The following is a 22,534-nucleotide window of genomic DNA, read 5'->3' as shown; positions in this document are numbered from 1 at the left end:
CAGGTGTTTGCCTAATCTGTTCTTAAAAACCTCCAGTGATGGATATTCTGCAACCTCCCTAGGCAATTTGTTCCAGAGCTTAACTACAGTGACAGTTAGGAAGTTTTTCCTAATGTTCAACCTAAACCTCCTGTGATGGAGTGTCTTCCTCATATTGACTTGAAGGGATTAAGGCAGGCCAGAGGGGCCAATTAGCCTATTAGGTGGAAAGCTGGGGGAATTAAGACTGTGAGAGAAGCTTTAATTAAAAGAAGCTCACCTGTCCAGAAACAGGCAGGGCTTATATAAGCCAGGAAGCTAGCAACAGAAGGGGCTGCCAGGAAAGGCTGCAGTCACTCACTGGCAAGAGAGAAGTGTTTGGAGGCTGCAGAGATGTGTAGGCTACAACTCCTCCGTGGGAGGAGGGAGTGGTTGTGATGTTATCTAATAAAATATGACTGTATAGATTGTTGTTGCAACCACTGTTATATATTTGCAACAAACCTTGTACAAAGATTGTCAAGTAAGATGTCTATGGAAAGGTTATGACTTGCTGAATATGATTATGCTATTTATATGCATTTATCATTTTTGTATTTAAAGTTATGACTGTTGTCTCTATACCTGTATTTCAAAATGTTTGCTCCTGGGGTAACACCCACAAGGTATTTAGTCAGCACATCTTGGAGGGATTTTTCAAAGTGAGTGGCACATCAAAAAACACTTACATCACAATGGAAGATGCCCATCTACCCTGAAAGGACTGTCCTGTGAATGTTCTGTCTGGGGCACAGGTAATGGCTTCCTGCTATGACTAAGTGAAGTCATGCATGGACATGTGACTTGGCCATGTGACTCCAAACAATATCTTGTCACCTGTGATTTTCCACTAGCTGTGCTGAGGGCTTTGTTTAAAACTATGGGTTTCCCTCCACATGCCAAAAGTTATAAAAGACCTGGAAACACCTCCATTTTGCTTCTATCCTGCTCAAGCCTCTGGACTATGAATTTATACTAATGGGAGCATTCTATCCAATGGATTGAGGATCTTCCAATTATTTGAAAGCAACCAGAGCCTTATGAAGCCAGCAGTTTATTCCAACACTGCTACAAGCCTGAATCAAGAACTTTCCAATTACTGTATGTATTTGATTCCTTTAACCAATTTTAACTCTCAGCTTTCTTTCTTTTTATAAATAAACCTTTAGATTTTAGATACTAAAGGATTGGCAACAGCATGATTATTGGGTAAGATCTGAGTTATATATTGACCTGGATGTGTGGTTGGTCCTTTGGGCTCAGAAGAACCTTTTATTTGAGGAGACTGGTTTTAAAGAACCACTCATCTTTAAATCCAGTGTTCTTGGTGGTGATATAAAGATGGAATGCCTAAAGAAACTGCTTTTATGACTTCTTGCTAGCCAGTGTGATGAAACAGACCAAACCAGCAACAAAAGTAAACTTCTATCTCATGGCAGAATAACCTCCAGTTTTAGGGTGTGTCTGCTCTATTTCTCAGCAGTTTGTCCTGAATTTGGTATTCTCAGTTGTGACCCAGAAAGGCCCAGTTAAAGTGGTAAAACTGGCAGACTCAGAGAAGGAAGGGAGAGCCAGAAGAGTAGAAAAGGGTTCAGGGAAATGCAGCAAGGTATGGGGTGGAATAGATCCTGACTGTTGACTAGAGGGTTCCTGAGCTGGAACCTGGGGTAAGGGATAGGCCTGTGTTCCCCAGGTAGCCTCTGGGGCAGTGGCACTGGAGGGGCAGTGCATAGGAACTGCCTGAGCCTATTTGGGAGAATAGACTCCCCGCACCCCCGGAAGGGGAAATCATGACTGTGACCTAGCCAGAGGCCTGAGTCACAAAGGGACTGCAGCAGCTCCTAGAGGGAGAGAGGAGCTTCAGACAAAGAGCTAGAGGTTGGGGGATGGCTTGCAACCACAAGGAGAGGTGTCAACCCGGTGAGCTATTCCCCAGAATGTCCAGGAGCAGGCACCATACCTGTGATGAGTAGACTACCTGTCATACCTCCCTTGCTGCAATTTAAGACCATGGCTTCTTGTCCTATTCTCGGAGCTTAAGGAGGTAGGAGAATAATTTTTCACCCTCCTCCTTGTAACAACCTTTTGTGTACCTGAAAACTCTTATCATGTCCCACCTCAGTCCCCTCTTCTCCAGACTAAACAAACCCAGTTTTTTCAGTCTTTCCTCACAGGCCATGTTTTCTAGACCTTTAATCATTTTTGTTGCTCTCCTCTGGATTTTCTCTAATTTTTTCTACTTTTTTCCTGAAATGTGGCACCAAGAACTGGACACAGTACACTAGTTGAGGCCTTATCAGCATGGAGTAGATTGGCAGAATTACTACTTGTGTCTAGCTTACAATATTTCTGCTAATACATCACATATTAAAGGACATGCAGAGCTTGCACATTACAGCAGCTTATACTACTTCTTGAAAACTCAGACTGTAACTCATTTGTGTGTGTATGTTTACCTGCTTTAATCTTGTAAATAACTCTTATTTCTTTTGCCTAGTTAATAAATCTTTATTTGGTATTATAGAATTGGCTACAAGCATTTTCTTTGGTGAGAGATCTAAGGTACAATTGACCTGGGGTAAGTGACTAGTCCTTTGGGACTGGGAGTAACCTGAATATTATTGTCATTTTTGGTGAAAAGGACCATCTATCATGAAGGAAGGCTTGCCTGGGTGGCACGATAGACCGGAGTGCCCAAGGGGACTGTCTGTAACTCCATGTTAAGGCTGTTATAGTGCTTGAGGAGTTCACACTTAGTACTTGGTTGGTGAAAATTATTATCGAACACACAACCACTTTGGGGTTTGTGCCCTGGTTTGGAACAGTCTGCCCTGAGTTTGGCACCCATGATCATGAGTCACTCCACACAAAATGACTATATGGTAATATTGAAGGGTTGTATTGTACTGTCCTTCGGTGTCTGTGCCTTGTCGTGGTGGGACAGCTTGCGTGCTCTAATGATCCCCAGAGTCTGTGTAGGCAGGGGCTTTTTGCTCCTGGTAGGTTTAACCACTATGGATTGGTCTGTGGGGGAGGGGCCAGACAAAACAGACATCCTGGTCCTCCAAGTTAGGAGTTAGGGGTTTGGCTAACAACCCTGTCCCGTAAAACACAAAATATGTTATGGAAACAGCGACAGAGAAATCGATCATTACTGTGTGTGATGGCCTTCAGGAGTCAATGACCCATATGACTGCCAGTGATGAAAGTCAAAAGGAAGCCACTGGCACGAAGACTGAAGTGCTCAACATCAAGACAAAACCCAAACTTGTTTTTTTTAACATATGGACAATGTACAAAACAGGGAAGCTAGCTCAGGTCACAGCAGAGATGAGACGGTACAGCTCACACATCCTGGGTGTCAGTGAGAGCAGATGGATGGGATCAGGAAGATTAACAGCCTTGGGAGAAACTTTGCTGTTTTCTGGATGGGATGTTGGACAACACCAGGAGGGTGTAATAATATCACCCTGATTCAGTGCTATGCTATGCTCCGACAAATGACAGTGATGAAGAAGTAAAGGACAAATTCTACTTTACACTACAGTCGGAGTTAGAGAGAGTATCATGCCATGACCTAACTATTGTCACAGGAGACCTAAATGCCAAGGTCGGTAAGAACAATACAAACAATGACAGAGCAATGGGAAGACATGGGTGTGGCACCTTGAATGAAAACAGAGACAGGCTTGTTGATATGAATGACCTAGTCATCAGCGGAACCCTATTTGAACATTGTGAAATTCACAAGCTGACATGATGTTCTCCAAATGGCAGAGATAAGAACCGGATTGACCATAGGAAGATCAATGGCAAATGGTGATGCTCACTGATACATGTGACAGTGAGAAGGGGTGCAGATGTTGGCAGCAACCACCACCTTGTGACAGCCTCCATCAAGCTAAAACTGAGAAGTGTGAGTCCACCAAACAAGGGACATAGACGTTATGACACTGACAAGCTAAAGTCCCCTGAAATACAGAAAGCCTTCATTCTGCAGTTAACGAACAGGTTTCAAGCACTTGCAGACCTTGATGAAGAGGAGGGGAATGCAGATGAGATCAACAAGAAGTGGGACAAAGTAACAGCAGTGCAGTGAAGCCTGCCTAGGCTATTGGCAGAAGAGAAGGAAGGAGTGAATTACACCCAGCACATGGAACGCCATAGAAACCAGACAAGCCCAGAAGAAAAATGTTTTAGATACAAAATCCCAGAAGCTAAAGGACAAATACCATGAGAAGTTTAGCAAGGCATACCGGGAGGTCAAACACCTTGTAAGAATGGAGAAATGGCATTATATTGATAATCTGGCAACACAAGCAGAGGATGCAGCTGCTCGTGGTGAACAAAGAACCATCTACAAAATGACGTGGCTTATCAGTGATAAACGGCAGACACCAACAAATACTCTCATCAGGAGCAAACAAGGACACCTACTAACAATCAAAAAAGAACAAGAAATGCACTGGACAGAGCATTTCAAAGAATTGCCAAACAGGGAGCGACCTAAAGAGGAAGCAAACATGCAGGAGGAAGAGGAAGATCTTGATATCAATACAGACACCCAAACTAAGGAAAAGATCATTCAAGTCATCAAATCCTTAAAAAATGGGAAAGCTCCTGGCAAGGATAGTTTGAATGCAGAATTGTTCAAGGTAAATCCTAAATTAGCAGCATCTATCCTGGCCCCTCTATTTACATCAGTCTGGGAAAGGGAAAAAGTGCCAGATGAGTGGACCAATGGGGTTATAGTGAAGATACCAAAGAAAGGAACTCTGTGATTGTAATAACTGGCATGGTATCACACTTATATGTGCCAAGCAAAGTATTGTGAAAAGATCATAGTCCAGCGTATATCAGAGGCAGTTGATAGCATTCTCAGAAAAGAGCAAGCTGGTTTTCGGAAAGGGCGTGGATGCACAGACCAGATCTTCACTCTACAAAACATAATTAAACAGTGCTTAGAATGGCAATGGCAACTCTACATAAATTTCATAGACTTTAAGACGGCTTTTGATAGCATTCACAGGACCAGCATATGGTGCATTCTGCAGGCATATGGAATTCTTTTCCGTATAATCAATGTAATCAAAAGCTTCTATTTCAACTTTACATGCAATGTTGATCACAGTGAGCTCAGTTTTGAAGTCAAAACAGGAGTACATTGGGGTGTGTCATGTCTGCAATCTTCAACATTGCCATCAACTGGATAATGCAGCATACAACAGAAGACATGCCAAGAGGCATTAAATGGACACTCTTCTCATCCCTTGAAGACCTGGACTTCGCAGATGATGTCACTCTCTTATCACATACCCAACACCATATACAAGAAAAAACAACTTGACTCAATGCATTCAGCCAGCAAATTGGACTGAAAATCAACTGCAATAAGACAGATGATATGACCTTTAATATTGCATCACCAGTATGGATAGAGGATTATGTTCTCACCAATGTAGAAACATTCACTTACTTGGGCAGCACCATCAACCAGGATCGTGGAACAAGCCAGGATATCCAGAACAAAATCAATAAAGCCAGGAACACCTTCAGGAGCTTAAATAAAGTCTGGAAATCATCAAAATACAACACCAAAAGTCAAGATTTATCAGAACTGCGTACTTTCAACACTATAGTGCAGAATGCTGGGGAATGAGAAAGTATGACATGTCCAAACTGTCTTCATTCCATACAACCTGCCTCAGAAAAATCCTCTGTATCTTTTGGCCCAGAACAATCTCAAACCAAGACCTATTGACACAATGCAGCCAAAAGTATCTGAGCACCATTGCCAGGAAGCGTTGGAGATGGATTCGTCATGTGCTTTGGATGGAAAGTGATTCCATCACCAGAGTAGCAATGGACACCTGGAGGCAAATGGAAAATGAGGCCGCCCAAAAACATGGCAAGAGCTGTGGAAGCTGAGTTGAAAAACCTTGGGCACAGCTGGGGAACCATTGAAAGACTTGCCAGAAACAGACAGGAGTGGATGAGCTTCATCACTGCCCTAAACACTAGAGGCATAATAAGAACATCATGATGATGTACTGTGAGCCTCTGTGACTGTGTAAATCACCAGACAGAACAGAGACATGAATTAGTGCGAGGGGGTGATCTTCATCAAAAAGTGTTATGCCCTTCACAAATGGAAAGGCTATCAATATCAGATGGACTACTGTGGATGTTGCAACTGGAAGTTCCCTATGTACTGTCAACAAGAGGACCAAAGACTGTTGTTGTTCTGCCTCCTCACAGTGAAGATGAGTCATTCAAGGAACTCCTCATATCAGCTGACCTTTGCAGCTGGAACCATGTGAGAAGGAGAGAATAGAACCCCTAACAAGAAAGAATTTATTATCTCTATGCTTCTTGGGCTCTGGGGAGCAAGGTGTGTTTCCAGGCATAAGCACAAGATCCCCAGCTGTTTAGCCTGGGTTAGTCCTAAGGGACATATACAGCTTTCTTATTATAGAAGTTTATATTACCTTTTGAAACTTAAGATTGTAACATTTGTTTATCTGTTTACCCACTTTAACCTTGTCAATAACTCTCCTGTTTCCTTTTCCTATTTAATAAATATTTATATAGTTTATTATAGGATTGACTACAAGCGATGTCTTTGGTGTGAACTCGAAGGCATAACTGACCTGGGGTAAGTGTCTGGTCCTTTGGGACCGGGAGTAACCTGAATATTGTTGTGACTCTTGGTATAAGAGACCAACTATCACAAAAGTATGCTCACCTGTGTGGTGAGACAGACAAGAGAACGTAAGGGGACTGTCTGTGACTCCATATTAAGCTTTTATAATGCCTGAGGAGTTTCCACTTGGTGATTTGTTGGTGAAATCTAAGAATAGAATTCACACCAATTTGCGGTTTGTGCCCTACTTCCTAACAATCTGCTCTGAGGTTGGTAGGCATGCTCTTGAGTCACTGCAGGTAGCATTATAGTAGCCTCATCATATGGTGATGATAACACTCTTTTCAATCCAATTCAATCCAGTCTCTGGAGGATCTTAACAGAAGCTACAAAGTTAGACATCTTAAATCAGCAAGTCCAGATAACTTGCATCCAGAAGTTTTAAAAGAGGTGGCTGAGGAGTGCATTGAACCATTAATATTGATTTTTCAATAAGTGTTGGAGCTCTTGGAAAGGGCAGACCATATGATCACACTGATCCCTTCTTGCCTCAGAATCTATTAATGGATGAAATATGAGTGTTAAAGAGATGCTGGGAAAGCTGTCTGTTTGTATGTACTGTGCCTAATGGGTAATATTAAATACTGTATTCAGTATTTTTATCTAGAAATATCCACATTCAATTTTAGAAGATCTAGTAGTATGAGAAGTTATGGGCTCCTTTGTACTGCAAGGGCATTATATATGCCCAAACCAGGCAGAGACATTTGGAACCACACACAATCACCTACAATCCATTACCATCACTCTGCCCACTAACTGATCTCCTCCAGGACAATATTCAGTATTCTGATCCATAGATCGGGTTCAAAGAACTGACATAACAGCAACTCACAGAAGAATACACCTTCCATTCCCTAAATATGGAATGTCCACTTTTAATTATTGGGGCCGAAGTCCCAGGTCTGGCGTTATTTAATCATACAACTCTGACCCTGCAGAAATAGAATCGCTACATTATTGAAAAGCAGAGGTTTATAGCTTTGCCATGGGACCCAAACTGACTTTAGGAACTGAAAAGTTTACAAGCTTTCCAAACGTAAATACTTTCATTTTTTATTCAAAGACTTCAAAAAGTAGTTCTGTAATATATATGATACACACAGATTATTGGAAGGTTTGGCATAAAGGTTTTATCACCACCTGGTTAGGAGGACCTGAATAATTGACTAAAGATTTTGCCGCAGGTGAATAATGCAGCCTTTAGAAAGCCATGTCAATGAAACCTTTGCTCTATATTAGTGTATTTTACAGATATGTAATTGTGTATCTGTAAAATGAAAGACATGTGACACTTAAAATAAATAACAGAATCTTTTTATATCTGGGAATCATTATTCAATTTCCCATGGAACAGTAAAAAAGGAATACTTCCAAAGAAGCAATTAAAAAGGTATTTTTTTAAAAAAAAACATTGTTAAGGTATTGGAATAATTATTTTTTCTTACTCACAAGAAGCAGTACAACCCACTGAAAGTATAAAAAGGCTCCTAGAAATGTAGTTATTGTAAAGAAATCCACTAAAATGAGAGGAAGGATATTCTTCCTTGGAGATGCAGGAGGGAGTGGTTGTTAAGGCAATGCAGGGGACTTAAGAAATCTGAGTTTATTCTATTATACTTCTGTTTTCTGACCTTATGCAAGTTATTTTACTTCTTCATGCCCTGTAAGATGGGCACCTCCCGAACGGGGTACAGTGAAAACAAATTCATGAAATTGTGAGTGCCGGTAAATACTACAAAACAACAACAGTTTTACAAAGGTCTCCTATATTATTTAAGGAAGATTAGACCTGTACAATTGTGAAAACAAGCAATACATCTAAAAATTATATAAATCACGGAACTAGAAACTTACTACTTCAGCAGCCTCCGTTTCCGATGTTAAGACGCTACATCCATTGTTCATAAGTAAGATCCCAGAGTTCTCACTGCACAGAACATTCTCTGATATCTGCGCATTACGTTTCAGGAAAGAAAATTCATTTTTCTTAGATTCTGAGGATAAACATAGCTGATAAGAATACGGCAAAGTACCATCTCCATAATTTGGTGGGAAAGTAGGAACAGTCTTGGAAAAAGGGTCACGACCAAAACACTGAAGTAATTTAGGTTTCCTTGACCTTTGCAATTTCATCACAGTGGCCAGGGTCACTGTCAGGAGGAACAAAAATGAGATCAGGGCTAAAGCCAGCACCAAGTAGAACTGTAAATCAGACTGAGATGCGGAGTCACCCGATTGGTCGCTCATTTCCGGAAGAGCCTCTTGGAAGTTCTCGGCAAACACCAGGTTGAGAGTCACTGTGGCTGACAGAGGCGGCTGCCCGTTGTCCTTCACCAGGGTGACCAGCCTGTGTTTCACAGCATCTCTGTCCGCAAAGGCGCGGGCTGTCCGGATCTCCCCGCTCTGCAGCCCCATGCTGAAGAGCGACGGGTCCGTGGCCTGGAGCAGATGGTAGGAGAGCCAGGCATTGTGTCCTGAGTCAGCATCCACCGCCACCACCTTAGTCACCAGATAACCTGCCTCGGCCGAGCGAGGCACCATCTCGAACAAGGCGGAGCCATCGGCTCCGAGCGAAGGGTACAGGATGCGAGGGGCGTTATCATTCTGATCCACAATAAACACCCTGACGGTGACATTGCTGCTGAGAGGCGGGGACCCGCCGTCTTGGGCCTTCACTTGCAGCTCAAACTCCCGGAATTGCTCGTAGTCGAAGGAGCGCTGCGCATAGATCGCTCCGGTTTGGGAGTTAATGGAGATGTAGGAGGAGAGAGGCAGCTCCTTCAGGTTGCTGCTCAGGATGGAGTAAGTGACTTGGGCGTTCCGGTCCAGATCCCGGTCTAAGGCTTTTACACCGAAAATAGAGGCCCCCGAGGGATTGTTCTCTGGCACATAGGCGGTGTAGGAAGGTTTCTCAAAGACAGGGGCGTTGTCATTGATATCCGAGATCTGCAACAGGATGGTTTTCTGGGTGGAGAGGGGGGGAGTGCCTTTGTCTGTGGCGGTGATTGTGATATTGTACTCCGGGGTCCTTTCCCTGTCCAGGGTGTTGTCTGTGAGGAGTTTGTAGTAGTTATTAGAGGAGGATATTATTTTAAACGGCAAATTATCTTGAATGCGACAGGTGACTTCTCCATTTCCTCCATCGTCTCGGTCAAGGGCTTTCATCAGTGCTATCACTGTCCCGGGCACTGAGTCTTCCGGAATTGGACTGGACACGGATGTGAGTGTCATTTCGGGAGTATTGTCGTTCTCATCTAGAATTTCTATTTGAACTTTGGAGTGGGCAGTCAGACTTCCCCCGTCCCTGGCTTCCACGCCTATTGTGTAGCTATTTTTTTCTTCAAAGTCCAAAATACCTTTTGCTGTAATTTTTCCATTACTGGCATCCAAATCGAACAGCTGCTGCACTCTCTGCGGTATGTTGCTGAAATAATATGTTATTCTGGCATTTGTACCTTCATCTGCATCAGTCGCTTTCACCTGAAGCACTAAGGTTCCCTTCGGAAGGTTTTCTCTCATGCTGACTTTGTAGATTTTTTCAGTGAATATAGGGGAGTTGTCATTGGCATCAATAATGTTAATCTTAATCGGAACTGTCCCCGTTTTGACTGGCTCTCCCCCATCCACAGAGGACAAGATTAAATTAAGAGACCTTTCTTTTTCTCTATCCAAAGGTTTCTCTAACACTAATTCTGCATATTTGTTGCCGTCCGGATTTTCCTTCAGTTCCAAAACAAAATATGGATTTGGACTAAGATGGTAACTCTGCAGTGAGTTGATTCCAACATCGGGATCTTGCGCAGGTTCTAGCGGAAATCGCGCACCAGGCTGTGCTAATTCATTAATTTCTAAATCGATATTATTTTTAACGAACCGCGGTGTATTATCATTAATGTCCTGGATTGCGACGTTCACGTGGAAAATATTTAAAGGGTTTTCAACCACAGCTTCTAAATTTAAGACACAAAGGGGTATCTCCCCGCATAGTTTCTCCCGATCTAGCCTGTAATTTACATACAGGTTGCCATGTTCTTCATTTAAAGTGAAATATTTATTTTCCGAATTCACGCGGAGCTTTCGCAGCGGCAGTTCTCTCACATTCAGCCCCAAATCCTTGGCGAGGTTCCCCACTAGGGACCCTTTGGCCATTTCCTCAGGAATCGAATAAAGGATCTGCTCCGAGAACGCCCGGCAGAACACAGAGAATAACAACAGTATTTGCAGTCTCACTGCTCCGGCTGTCTGTCTGTGTCTGGTTTCCATCTCAGGCACTCTTAGCGCCCTTGCTTCCTTTCCCGGTGTATTTTGAATAGATATTCCGGACCAATTTCCACTCAGATTGTAAGAATACTGAGTAATAAAGCATAAATAAAATCCATTCTCCTGCTTAATTTTACCTCAGAAATCCGATACCGCGGAAGGCCTTCTTTGGGCAGAAACACCGTCCCTCTGCTCTCCTTCATCCGAGATCTGCACTGAGTAACAGTATAATCGCTTTGCAGTGGGCTCTGGTGTACCTCCGGCAGCAGCCCTTGCTCCGCATTGGCCAACAGCGGCACTCTGCGTTTTAGTAAGAGAATTGCAATGCTAAATGAATTCCATCTTGAGAGGGGAAATCACAGGAGCCCGAAATAGGAGGAAGTGTAATTTCTTTCTTCCACATGACTAATTTTGCAGGGTAAAAGATTATAAAGCGGTAGACAACTAGTCCTCAAGACAGGTGTTTTGAGAAAGAAGTAAAACTGAATGAGTTAGATTCACTGTGGAAAGGTGCAAAGTTACACTTTGCTTTTGGATTACAATATATCTGCCTCAGAGAAATCAAAGGGTTGATTCAATTTAATACAAGTAATTGACTGGAGGATTAATATGACATTAAATAGATTGTCAGTATTATAATTAATTTTATATAAGACATCACAGTTCCCTAACAACCAAGTTCTGAGAGATCTTCTGTGGACCTTCTGTTATTTACAAAAGAGATAACATAATATTTCATCTATAGAGAACAAAGAAAGTCAACCATTTTCGATGCTGAAAAAGCATGGCACGCTTCCATGATAAGACTAAACATTTTTCAACTCCCTTTTGAGGATTAAAACAGGTGCAAAACTCTTGCCCATTTTGGATTTTTGTTTAAAATAATCTATGAACGGTTTTATGATTTAAGCATTGGGCCTTGAGTCTAGAGATCTGGGTTCTCTTCTTAGTTCTGCCACAAAATTCCTGTGCATAACATCTTGAAAGTCACTTAGGCCAATTTTTTCAACTTTGTGTGCTTCAAGTAAGGTAATTAAATGCGTAATTATAAATATATGTAATTGACTTGATGTTCAGGGATGTGGAACATGTTTTCTAATTGACTTTACTGGGATTTTTGTTTACTACTAACTCTTGAAACAGACCACTTTTTTAAGTGTTTAAATTTAGGTGCCTAATTTTAAGCATGCAGATTTGAAAAAGAAATTGGCCCAAATCTCTCTGTGCTTGACCTTCACCATATTTAAAATTGTGATAATAAAATCTTATTAAATAGACAGGATTGTTGGGAAACTAATATTCATTGTAATTTTAATGTCCTTGGGGGCTGATCTAAAACCAAAAGATGGCAGAGGAGAAAGACTCCCATTGATTTATGTAAGCAAAGATCAAACCCTTGGTTGGACAGCATTATACAATTGTGAAGCATAACCATGATGTTCAATGAGAGCAATCCATCATAAAGAGAATAAGGCATTAGGATCATTTAAGGTAAGGATTTTTTACTCTCAAGTGATTGAATAGTTATAATTCTGGTCAGGTTCGCAATAGCACACCTCCTGAGGTGCAAATGGAATGATTTACAGGAGAATAATTCATAATCTCATCAGTGATGAAGTACCCAGTACAGCCCACATCACTGAGACCTGGCTGAATGACACCCATTCTAGCCCACCTCATCCTCCTAGGATACTAGGTGTATCACAGACCTAGACAAGACAAGACGGCAGGCAGCACTGCATTCATCTTCTCATCAAACATCAAATCCAAAAAAGTAAGACAACATTCAAATTAATTAATCTGACAATAGAAATCAGAGCCAAAGCTAACATAGCTTTTATGCTTATTTAAACACCATGACTGACTAAAGGATTCATAATGGAGCTCACTGATACCTTTTCAGTTATGGTGGTGACATACCCCAGCTTGTCATCCTGGGAGATTTCAACATACATAGTTAAAAGGCTGCAAATGCAAAATCCCCGAAATTCACCTCCTCTCTTGCCTTTTTAGGACTTTCACTGGTAATCTCTTGTCCAGCTTATGCAGATGGTCAAACCCTGGACCTGATCTTCAGCCTAGATGTCAAGATCAAGGACACCAAAACCCAACCGCTGTCTTGGATAGACCATCACCTAATTACAGCAGTGGTCAGAGATCTTCCAGCTCTCAAGCAACGAGACAAGTGATCCTGATTTGGCCATGAATACACATGGAAGCCAAGAAATCCCAAAGGCAGCTAAAGGACAACAGCATTCCACCCACAGAATGAGAAAAGGAGGACGTAGTGAATCATTATCATTGTACATGAGCCTTGATCATTGACCAAATGGTCCCCAAATGGCCACTTCCTCTCCACGGCCCACACAGAATTCCTGGATTTTCTGACATTCTGCACTGGATGAAGAAAGAGGGATGACAAATTAAGTGCTAATGGTGGGAAACAAAAGCTGATTCACAGAGGATGAAATGTAATAAGTTCCTCAAACCCTATACTGAGACTTTATTACAGGCCAAAATAACCCTCCTATTAGCCTCCACTGAGGATGCCAAATCCCACCATAAGGAGCTACCCAGAGTGGCAAACCAGTTCCTTAATCCGTAATTACTACAACCTGCATCAGAACCGAGTACCAAGTCCTGCAAAGAGCTATCATCCTACTTCACTAAGAAGTTCATGCACATTCAGAAAACTTTTTCAAGTAGCCTGGATCCACTCTACCTATACTCACCAATCAACAGATCATATGCATTCCCGGAATTCAGTGCATTCACTCATCAAGAAGTTAAGGACACTCTAGAAAAGTCCCAACCCAAGACTTGTGAATCAGATCCATGCCCTTCCTGACTTGTGAAAGAGTCATGAGCACCTGGTGCCACTCATGACAGAAATAGCCAATGCCACATTCAGAGAAGGAATCTACCGGTCTTCCTTCAAACATGCAGTCGTCTAACCAACATCAAAGAAACCCACCCTGGATACATCTGTTCTAGCCATCTACCACCCAAAGTAAAACCTCCCATTCCTGAGTAAACTCACAGAATAGCTACCCAAAGGCCAAATACAATATTATCTAACTAACGTTAATATTCTAGACCTAGCACAATCAGATTCAGACCAGGAGATGGAGCGGATATGGATTGAGTGGCACTGATCGATAATTTCCTTCTGTCAATGGATAAAAGGCAGGCATCCATTCTCATCCTTTTGGACAAGTAGCACTTTCTATCATCTCTGGTTAACTAGGAGACTGCGCCATCCTGTCAGATGATGACCTGACCTCAGTTATTCTCTTGACTGGTCTACAGCTATGTGATATGCCTGGCATAAATCCTTCAGTGTTAAGGAAATTCCACAGTATAGAGCACTGTAGTGCATCTTTTCAGCAACACAGGTTACCAGTAGCACTTCAAACCTGTCCTCTACTCTCTACCCTGGCTTCCCATACAAGAATTGAATAAAGTTTAAGATATCCATCATATTCAAAGCGCTGTATGGCTTTGGACCTAGGATATCAAAAAGATTGCCTAAAGATGCGGAATGAATATCTTGGTGGACAATTTTGCTTTTCTGGCAAACAGGAACTCTTTACCATAAGGGTAAAGCTTGTCTGTATGGGAGACCAAACTTTCTTGGGGCTAGTCCAAGACTTTAAGAACTAAGGACCCTAACAAACCTCACCACCTTCCACTCCAAGCGTAAGGTACATTTCTTTAATCTTGCCTTCTTTAACAGATAACAAAAATAGCACTTAATACACTACTGGAAAGAGCTCAAATACTATGGTGATGAGTGCAGCATAAGAGCCTATATCAAATAGAATAGAAGAGAACTATTAAGCGTTCTAAATAGGAAACATCACAAGGAATTTCGAAAATATAACTTATAAACCCAATGTTCAAAGGACACCACCAGGATCCAACATAAGGCGCTGATAATTTGTTTTTGTATATGAGTCAGAGTTCACTGCATTAACACTGACCAAGGGATTTAATATAGTGACTCCTTAGCTCTCATTTCAAATATATAATCGTGACTATGTATGAGAACGTTTTCTCTAATAATAAAATTACTACAAAGTCATGCTATAACCTCCTTTATAAACGTTGAATCAAACCATTAAATGTTTCAAGGCCCAACGGTAATACACAAACAACAAATATTATAGACATTATCGCATATTATAATGATGCCATATATGCTAGTTTCATAATTCTGCATTTCTGACATTTACATAATATTAATAGATACGGGTGGAATTTAAATGCATTTGGTTTAAAAATTGGATTAATCCGCTGTAAGCTGATAGGTATATCTTCACCAAACAAGTAAGTAATCTACAAATAATTATAAAGTAATGATTATGTCCCGACTCAGCAAAGTATCTATATCAAGAGGGCTATTAACTTGTTTACATTTATACAGGTGCGTGTCTTAAGGTGCGTGCTGAATGGGTGCTTATATAACGCGCTGTATAAAAAAATGTCCATAACTTTCAAAAGTGAAAGGCCAGACTATTGGGAACATGTATATCAATAGGGAAATAAAATTAAAAGAACATGAGATAAATTAAAGGACAAAACTATGATTGTACGAGTGATTAAATTATATTATGCAAAAAAATAAGGTAGTCCTTTTACTACGTTAAATTTAAGAGGTTCACGGTCTTCAAATCAAACTGTCTTCCAATAAAATTGAAGTACTCTATACACTGACATTTCTGTACTATCCCAAGTTAGTAACGGATATATGAAGATACAGGAAGATAACCTGGTTTCAAACAAACAGTAAAAGGGTGTGATTTCACCGAAAAAAGAGAAACAAAGTGCCTTTTAAAAAGAAAAGGTAAATGATTTAAAATTAATATATCGAAAGTCACACATATCCTAATGCCCCGAGAGCCAACCCTTGCAACACAGAAGACACGGTTCACTGTTGACTTCAGCGGGGCCTGGAAGTACCTCCTTTCCTCCTCTCACAAACAAACATAAAGCATCATTTTCCTCTACATTGCCCGAGAAACTAACAATATATACTTTCGACCCACAGAACGAAGACACAATCACCTTAGCTCACCTGAACAGAGGTCCGATTCCCGTTACTAATGCTTACATCCTCAATAACTAGAATAGGATCCTTTATCTCACAAGTTTGCTCACTACTCAGAGTATTTGAATACTTTGTTTTGGAGAAGTTGAATTGGCTCTTTCTGGAGTCCGTGGTTAGAGAAACCTCATGTGAGTAGGAATGAAGAAAAGCTCTGACTCCATCGATCCCCACAAACTGCGAGACGGGAACTCCACTGAAAGTCACATTCGAGGAGTCAAACAGCTGCGAGTTTCTCCACCTGCGAAGCCTCAGGGCCAGTAACACTAGGATAAAGGTAAAGAACAAGCAGGAAACGGAAGCCATAGCGATCACCAAATACAAGGTGAGGCTGGACTGGGGGTCTGCAGGAGCTGAGAGGCTGCTTAAATCGGAGAGGATTTCGGGGATGCTGTCAGCCACCACCACCGTGACAGTGGCCGTGGCAGAGAGAGGGGGCTGCCCGTTGTCCTTCACTAAAACCACCAGGCTTTGCTTGAGCGCATCTTTGTCTGCAAAGGAGCGCGCTGTCCTGATCTCACCGCTGTGGAGTCCCACAGAGAAGAGCCCCGGCTCTGTAGCCTTCAGCAGCTGGTAGGAGAGCCAGGCGTTCTGCCCGGAGTCTGCATCCACCGCCACCACCTTAGTGACCAGGTAACCCGGCTCGGAGGAGCGAGGGGCCAACTCCACTCCCGTGGAGCCATCGGTGGGAAAGGAGGGGTGTAAGATGTGCGGGCTGTTGTCATTCTGATCCAGTATAAAGAGAGTGACGGAGACATTACTGCTGAGAGGTGGGGAACCCCCATCCTGAGCCTGCACTTGGAACCGAATCTCCCGGAACTGTTCGTAATCGAAGGAGCGCTGAGAGCCCCAGTCTCGGAGTTAATGGAGATGAAGGCGGAGAGCGGAGCTTCCTGGATCTGAGTTCCAGTAATGGAGTAAGTGATTCGGGAGTTGTCCTCCAAGTCGTAGTCATTTGCCTTTACAGAGCAAACGGAAGCTCCCTTAATATTGTTTTCTCTGACGTACGAAGTATAGGAAGTCTGGTTAAATATAGGAGGATTGTCATTTTCGTCTGAAACTTGTAGAAAGATGGAAGTAACTGAAGACAAGGGAGGAGTCCCTTGATCTGTGGCTGTAATTGTTACATTGTAATTCGATGCCTGCTCCCTGTCCAGGGTTCTGTCAATCACCAAACTGTAATAATTATCTAATAATTTCTTCATTCGGAAGGGGAGGTTGCTGGGTATGGAGCACGTGACTTCCCCGTTCTCTCCAGAATCTAGATCTTGCACATTTAAAAGGGCGATCACAGTCCCGGTGGGAGAGTCCTCAGGGATGGAGTTGACGAGAGATGTGATTGTTAATTCTGGAGCGTTGTCATTCACATCGCTAACAACGATCAGTATTTTCGATCTGTCGAAAAGGCCTCCCCCGTCATGGGCTTGCACCTCGATTTCATATAATGCGGATTCCTCAAAGTCCAAGTTCCCCACGACTGTTACTTCTCCAGTCCTAGAATCCAAGTGGAATATTTGGGAACCTTTCTCCACGATTGTTCTGAATGAGTATTTTAACTCTTTGTTGACTCCTTCATCCGGATCAGTGGCTTTTACTGATACCACCGTGGAACCTTTCGGCACATTTTCCAAAACCCTCGCTCTATAGATAGCCTCAGTGAAAACTGGCGCGTTGTCATTTGCATCAAGAACAATAACGCGGATTTGCGCAGTGCCGGACCTGACTGGATATCCCCCGTCAGTGGCTGTGAGGATTAGATCGTGAACAGCTTGTTCTTCCCGGTCTAGAGACTTTTCCAGCACCAGTTCGGCATATTTCACATCATTGGTTCTAGTTTGCACATCCAGAGAGAAATGCCTGTTATCGCTCAGTTGATATATCTGGATAGAATTAATTCCCACATCTGGATCCTGCGACTGCTGCAGGGAAATTCGGGTCCCCACTGCTGTTGTCTCGCTGATTTTTAACTCTAATTTCTCTGATTGGAAGCCTGGAGCATTGTCATTAATATCTGTGATTTCAACTTCAACTGGAAAAAGCTTCGCTTTACCCTCACGAAGAACCTCAAACTTCACCAAACATATCTCTATCCGGCCACAGATCTCCTCTCTGTCTATTCTGTCTGTGGTGTATAAATGGCCACTCTTAACATTCAAAGCAAAATAGTGACTCCTACCTCTGGCAACAATGCGGACACTGCGGTCTGAGAGCTCCTTTAAATCCAGTCCCAAATCCTTTGTTATATTCCCCAAGAAAGAGCCTGTGTGCGTTTCCTCCGGGATCGAATAGCGAATCTGACCAGAAACCGCTTCCCAAACGGGAACCAATAAAAAACAAAACAGGGCTCGCCGTTTGCAGTCCCGGAGACTTTGTATATTCTCCATTTTCCTCTGGATGTATATAGTGCTCTGATTCCCAGTCAATTATGGATTTTCTTTTAGCCGTAGTCCTGTTTTCGCCGTCACTGATGTTAAAGTTAAGCCTGTTTCATAGATATTTCTCTGTGAAATTCCTCTGAGTAAGTGTGAGTCTGATCTCTGTGTTCTGTGCTGTGTAGCTGCGGGCGGGGCTGGCTGGATCTCTTTTTCCATTCCTCTGCCTGATTGGTGAACCGCGGCGCTCAGAGTCTCAACCAATAATTGCAATTAAAAAAAAATCCAACACCTTTCTATCTATTAATTAATCTTTTCCCACGACTATTTATTTATAGTTACTTCCTCTATTTAAAATGTATACACTTACATATACATTTTAATGTATACAAAACCTATTTGAGTTTTACATGGAATTACGTTAAGTAAATAGTCCTTGATAAGCAATTATTTGAGTTCGTTGTGCTAAAAGAACACAGATGTACTATTTATTTCCCAGACTAGAGGGTGATACCACAGTTGTATTTGCCTGAATAAAATACAGCTCTGTGTATACATTTGTCAGGGGCTCACAAAGATATTTTAATGGAAAAATATTGTATATGTTTACACATAGTAATGCAATTTATATATCAGAACATAAGAGTGTTTCTCACTCCTCTTAAACAGAGACTTCCTCTTTCACGATGACATAGTCTGATCATTGCTGCACGTTGAGGAATATTTTAAATCTCACCAATTAATTTTCAGTAAACACAATTATTAACGGGGAATGAGGACAGAATACCAGCTGTATATTGTCATCTGTCATGGGAAAATAGACAGTTACTAAAATTGCTCTGGCTAATATCCCGTAGGTATTGTGATACAACACTAAGTAAGGTGGTATGATATTCCTGATTATTAGTTTGTGGTGACCTAATATATACCCAAAGTGGTTATGTTTTCTGTCTACTAATGCAGAATCACCACCAGAGAGGGAAAGTGGTTTAGAGAGTTCTATATAGAAAAAAGAGAGAAAATTATTGGCCAATATCTCGTGGACTCCTGCAGAATTAACAACTATATGTAAGTATATCCAGGCAATGTTTTATATTTAATTTCTAGTTTAGTTTAACTTTTCTATTGGAAGAATATTTGGTTTTGTATATGACATACTTCTGTGCTACTTACTTATTTTTAATTAAAGTGGAAAACTTATAGACAGCGACACGACATGACATCATTTGGAAGTAACAATTGGCTCCACGTTCTGTTACACACTTTGCTTTGAAACTGTATTGAAGTTCCCTGCCAACTATGGACTGTAGCATATTGGTAAATGTAATTTTTAAAATGTCAAATGTTATAATCCTTCGAATAGTCCATCACTGACTGACGTCTTTCCTTCAAAACTTCTAACAGGATGATGAGAGTAGAATTTTCACATTCCATAAATCTCAGGTAAAACAGTCACTGCTACAAAATGGATATCAGCAACTCGCAATAATACCAGAACTTTGGACACTTTGCACCGTTCAATAGGCACTAACCACCGGTTGATACCAAACATTTACTACACCGAAGAGAAATAACGCACACATATAAAAATATAATTAATCTAAAAACCCTTTAGTTCACGTGATTTATACATATTCATGAATAGCATTTTTCATTGTCTGAATAATTTAATTAAAAATCAGAGAAGCGACACCTTAACTAACGCGATAATGCAAAAACTCACCTTGAGAAGAGTTTCGGATCCGGATTTGGGTGCTTCAGAACCACAATTATTCACAAGTAAAATCCTAGAGTTGTCATTGCAAAGGATATTCTCAGATGTAATGTTATGGTCAGTACTTTTAAGCAAGTTAAATCCATTTTGCCCGCAGTCTGTAGCCAAACACAAATTATAGGAATACGGCAAGGCCCCGTCTTTGTAATCTGGTAGGAATGTGGGATCAGCCTTGGAATGAAGAGCAGGCCTGACATACTGAAGAACAGAGGAACCTTTTGAACTTCTAACTTTCATGGCTATCACCACTATAATTGTAATTAGAAATAAAAATGAGATCAGGGCTAAAGCCAACACCAAGTAGAACTGTAAATCAGACTGAGATTCCGAGTCACCCGATTGGTCGCTCATTTCCGGAAGAGCCTCTTGGAAGCTCTCGGCAAACACCAGGTTGAGAGTCACTGTGGCTGACAGAGGCGGCTGCCCGTTGTCCTTCACCAGGGTGACCAGCCTGTGCCTCACAACATCTCTGTCCGCAAAGGCGCGGGCTGTCCGGATCTCCCCGCTCTGCAGCCCCATGCTGAAGAGCGAGGAGTCCGTGGCCTGGAGCACGTGGTAGGAGAGCCAGGCATTGTGTCCTGAGTCAGCATCCACCGCCACCACCTTAGTCACCAGATAACCTACCTCGGTCGAGCGAGGGACCATCTCGAACAAGGCGGAGCCATCGGGTCCAAAGGAAGGGTGCAGGATGCGAGGGGCGTTATCATTCTGATCCACAATAAACACCCTGACGGTGACATTGCTGCTGAGAGGCGGGGACCCGCCGTCTTGGGCCTTCACTTGCAGCTCAAACTCCCGGAATTGCTCGTAGTCGAAGGAGCGCTGCGCATAGATCGCTCCGGTCTGGGAGTTAATGGAGATGTAGGAGGAGAGAGGCAGCTTCTCCAGGTTGCTGCTCAGGATGGAGTAAGTGACTTGGGCGTTCCGGTCCAGATCCCGGTCTAAGGCTTTTACACAGAAAATAGAGGCCCCCGAGGGATTGTTCTCTGGCACATAGGCGGTGTAGGAAGGTTTCTCAAAGACAGGGGCGTTGTCATTGATATCCGAGATCTGCAACAGGATGGTTTTCTGGGTGGAGAGGGGGGGAGTGCCTTTGTCTGTGGCGGTGATTGTGATATTGTACTCCGGGGTCCTTTCCCTGTCCAGGGTGTTGTCTGTGAGGAGTTTGTAGTAGTTATTAGAGGAGGATATTATTTTAAACGGCAAATTATCTTGAATGCGACAGGTGACTTCTCCATTTCCTCCATCGTCTCGGTCAAGGGCTTTCATCAGTGCTATCACTGTCCCGGGCACTGAGTCTTCCGGAATTGGACTGGACACGGATGTGAGTGTCATTTCGGGAGTATTGTCGTTCTCATCTAGAATTTCTATATGAACTTTGCAGTGGTCAGTGAGACCTCCCCCATCCCTCGCTTCTACACCCATTATATAACTATTTGTTTCTTCAAAATCCAGAAATCCTTTTGTTGTGATTATTCCGTTACCAGAATCTAAACTTAACAGATGTCTTGCACTCTGCGGTATGTTGCTGAAAGCATATGTTATTTTTGCATATGTACCTTCATCTTCATCGGTAGCTTTAACCTGGAGCACTAAAGAGCCCTTTGGCAGATTTTCCTTCAGGTTGACTTTGTAGATCTCTTCAGTGAATACAGGGGGGTTGTCATTAGCGTCAGTAACAGTTATTTTAATCTGAGCTGTTCCAGTTCTGATTGGATCTCCCCCATCCACAGCCGTCAGGATCAAGTGATGGGAACTCTGCTTCTCTCGATCCAAAGGTTTCTCTAACACCAATTCTGCCTGCTTTTTTCCATCTGGATTTTCCTTCAATTTCAAGATAAAATACAGATTTGGACTGAGCTGGTAATCCCGCAGTGAATTGGCTCCAACATCGGGATCTTGCGCAGGTTCTAAAGGAAATCGCGCACCAGGTTGTGCTAATTCATTAATTTCTAAATCAATATTATTTTTAGTAAACCGCGGTGCATTATCATTAATGTCCTGGATTGCGACGTTCACGTGGAAAACATTCAAAGGGTTTTCAACCACAGCTTCTAAATTTAGGAAACAAACCGGGGATGCCCCACATATCTCCTCCCGGTTTATCCTGTTGTTCACATAGAGATTGCCATTTTCCCCATTCACACTGAAGTATGACTTTTCCGAATTGACACGCAGCTTTCGCTGAGGCAGCTCTCTGCCATTTAACCCCAAATCCTTGGCTAGATTCCCCACAAGGGAACCTTTGGCCATTTCCTCAGGAGTCAAATAAAGAATCTGCTCCGATACCGCCCGGC

The 22,534-nt window shown here is 42.3% G+C and overlaps 1 protein-coding gene and 1 pseudogene across 12 annotated transcripts in view; both read right to left on the bottom strand.

The window, feature by feature from the left end:
- LOC144929056 (protocadherin gamma-C5-like) overlaps positions 1–22,534 on the bottom strand; it is a 373,601-nt gene that overhangs the window by 152,446 nt on the left and 198,621 nt on the right. The window contains exon 1 of one of the 12 annotated variants that reach the window (XM_073356141.1): positions 20,187–22,521. The exons of 10 other annotated variants lie outside the window; for them this stretch is intronic. In XM_073356141.1, coding sequence (XP_073212242.1) covers positions 20,187–22,490 — 2,304 coding nt within the window. In that variant the 5' untranslated portion in view covers positions 22,491–22,521. Of the gene's footprint in view, positions 1–8,578; positions 11,208–20,186; positions 22,522–22,534 lie in introns of those variants that run through there. One more of the 12 variants, XM_073356136.2, reaches the window with a different exon arrangement.
- Positions 16,053–18,475, bottom strand: LOC140916410 (protocadherin gamma-A10 pseudogene; annotated as a pseudogene).

The sequence above is a fragment of the Lepidochelys kempii genome, chromosome 8, assembly GCF_965140285.1.
Source record: "Lepidochelys kempii isolate rLepKem1 chromosome 8, rLepKem1.hap1, whole genome shotgun sequence".
Lineage (NCBI taxonomy): Eukaryota > Metazoa > Chordata > Testudines > Cheloniidae > Lepidochelys > Lepidochelys kempii.
The sequence above is the reverse complement of the archived record's forward strand: the minus strand, read 5'-3'. Positions and strand labels throughout refer to the sequence as shown.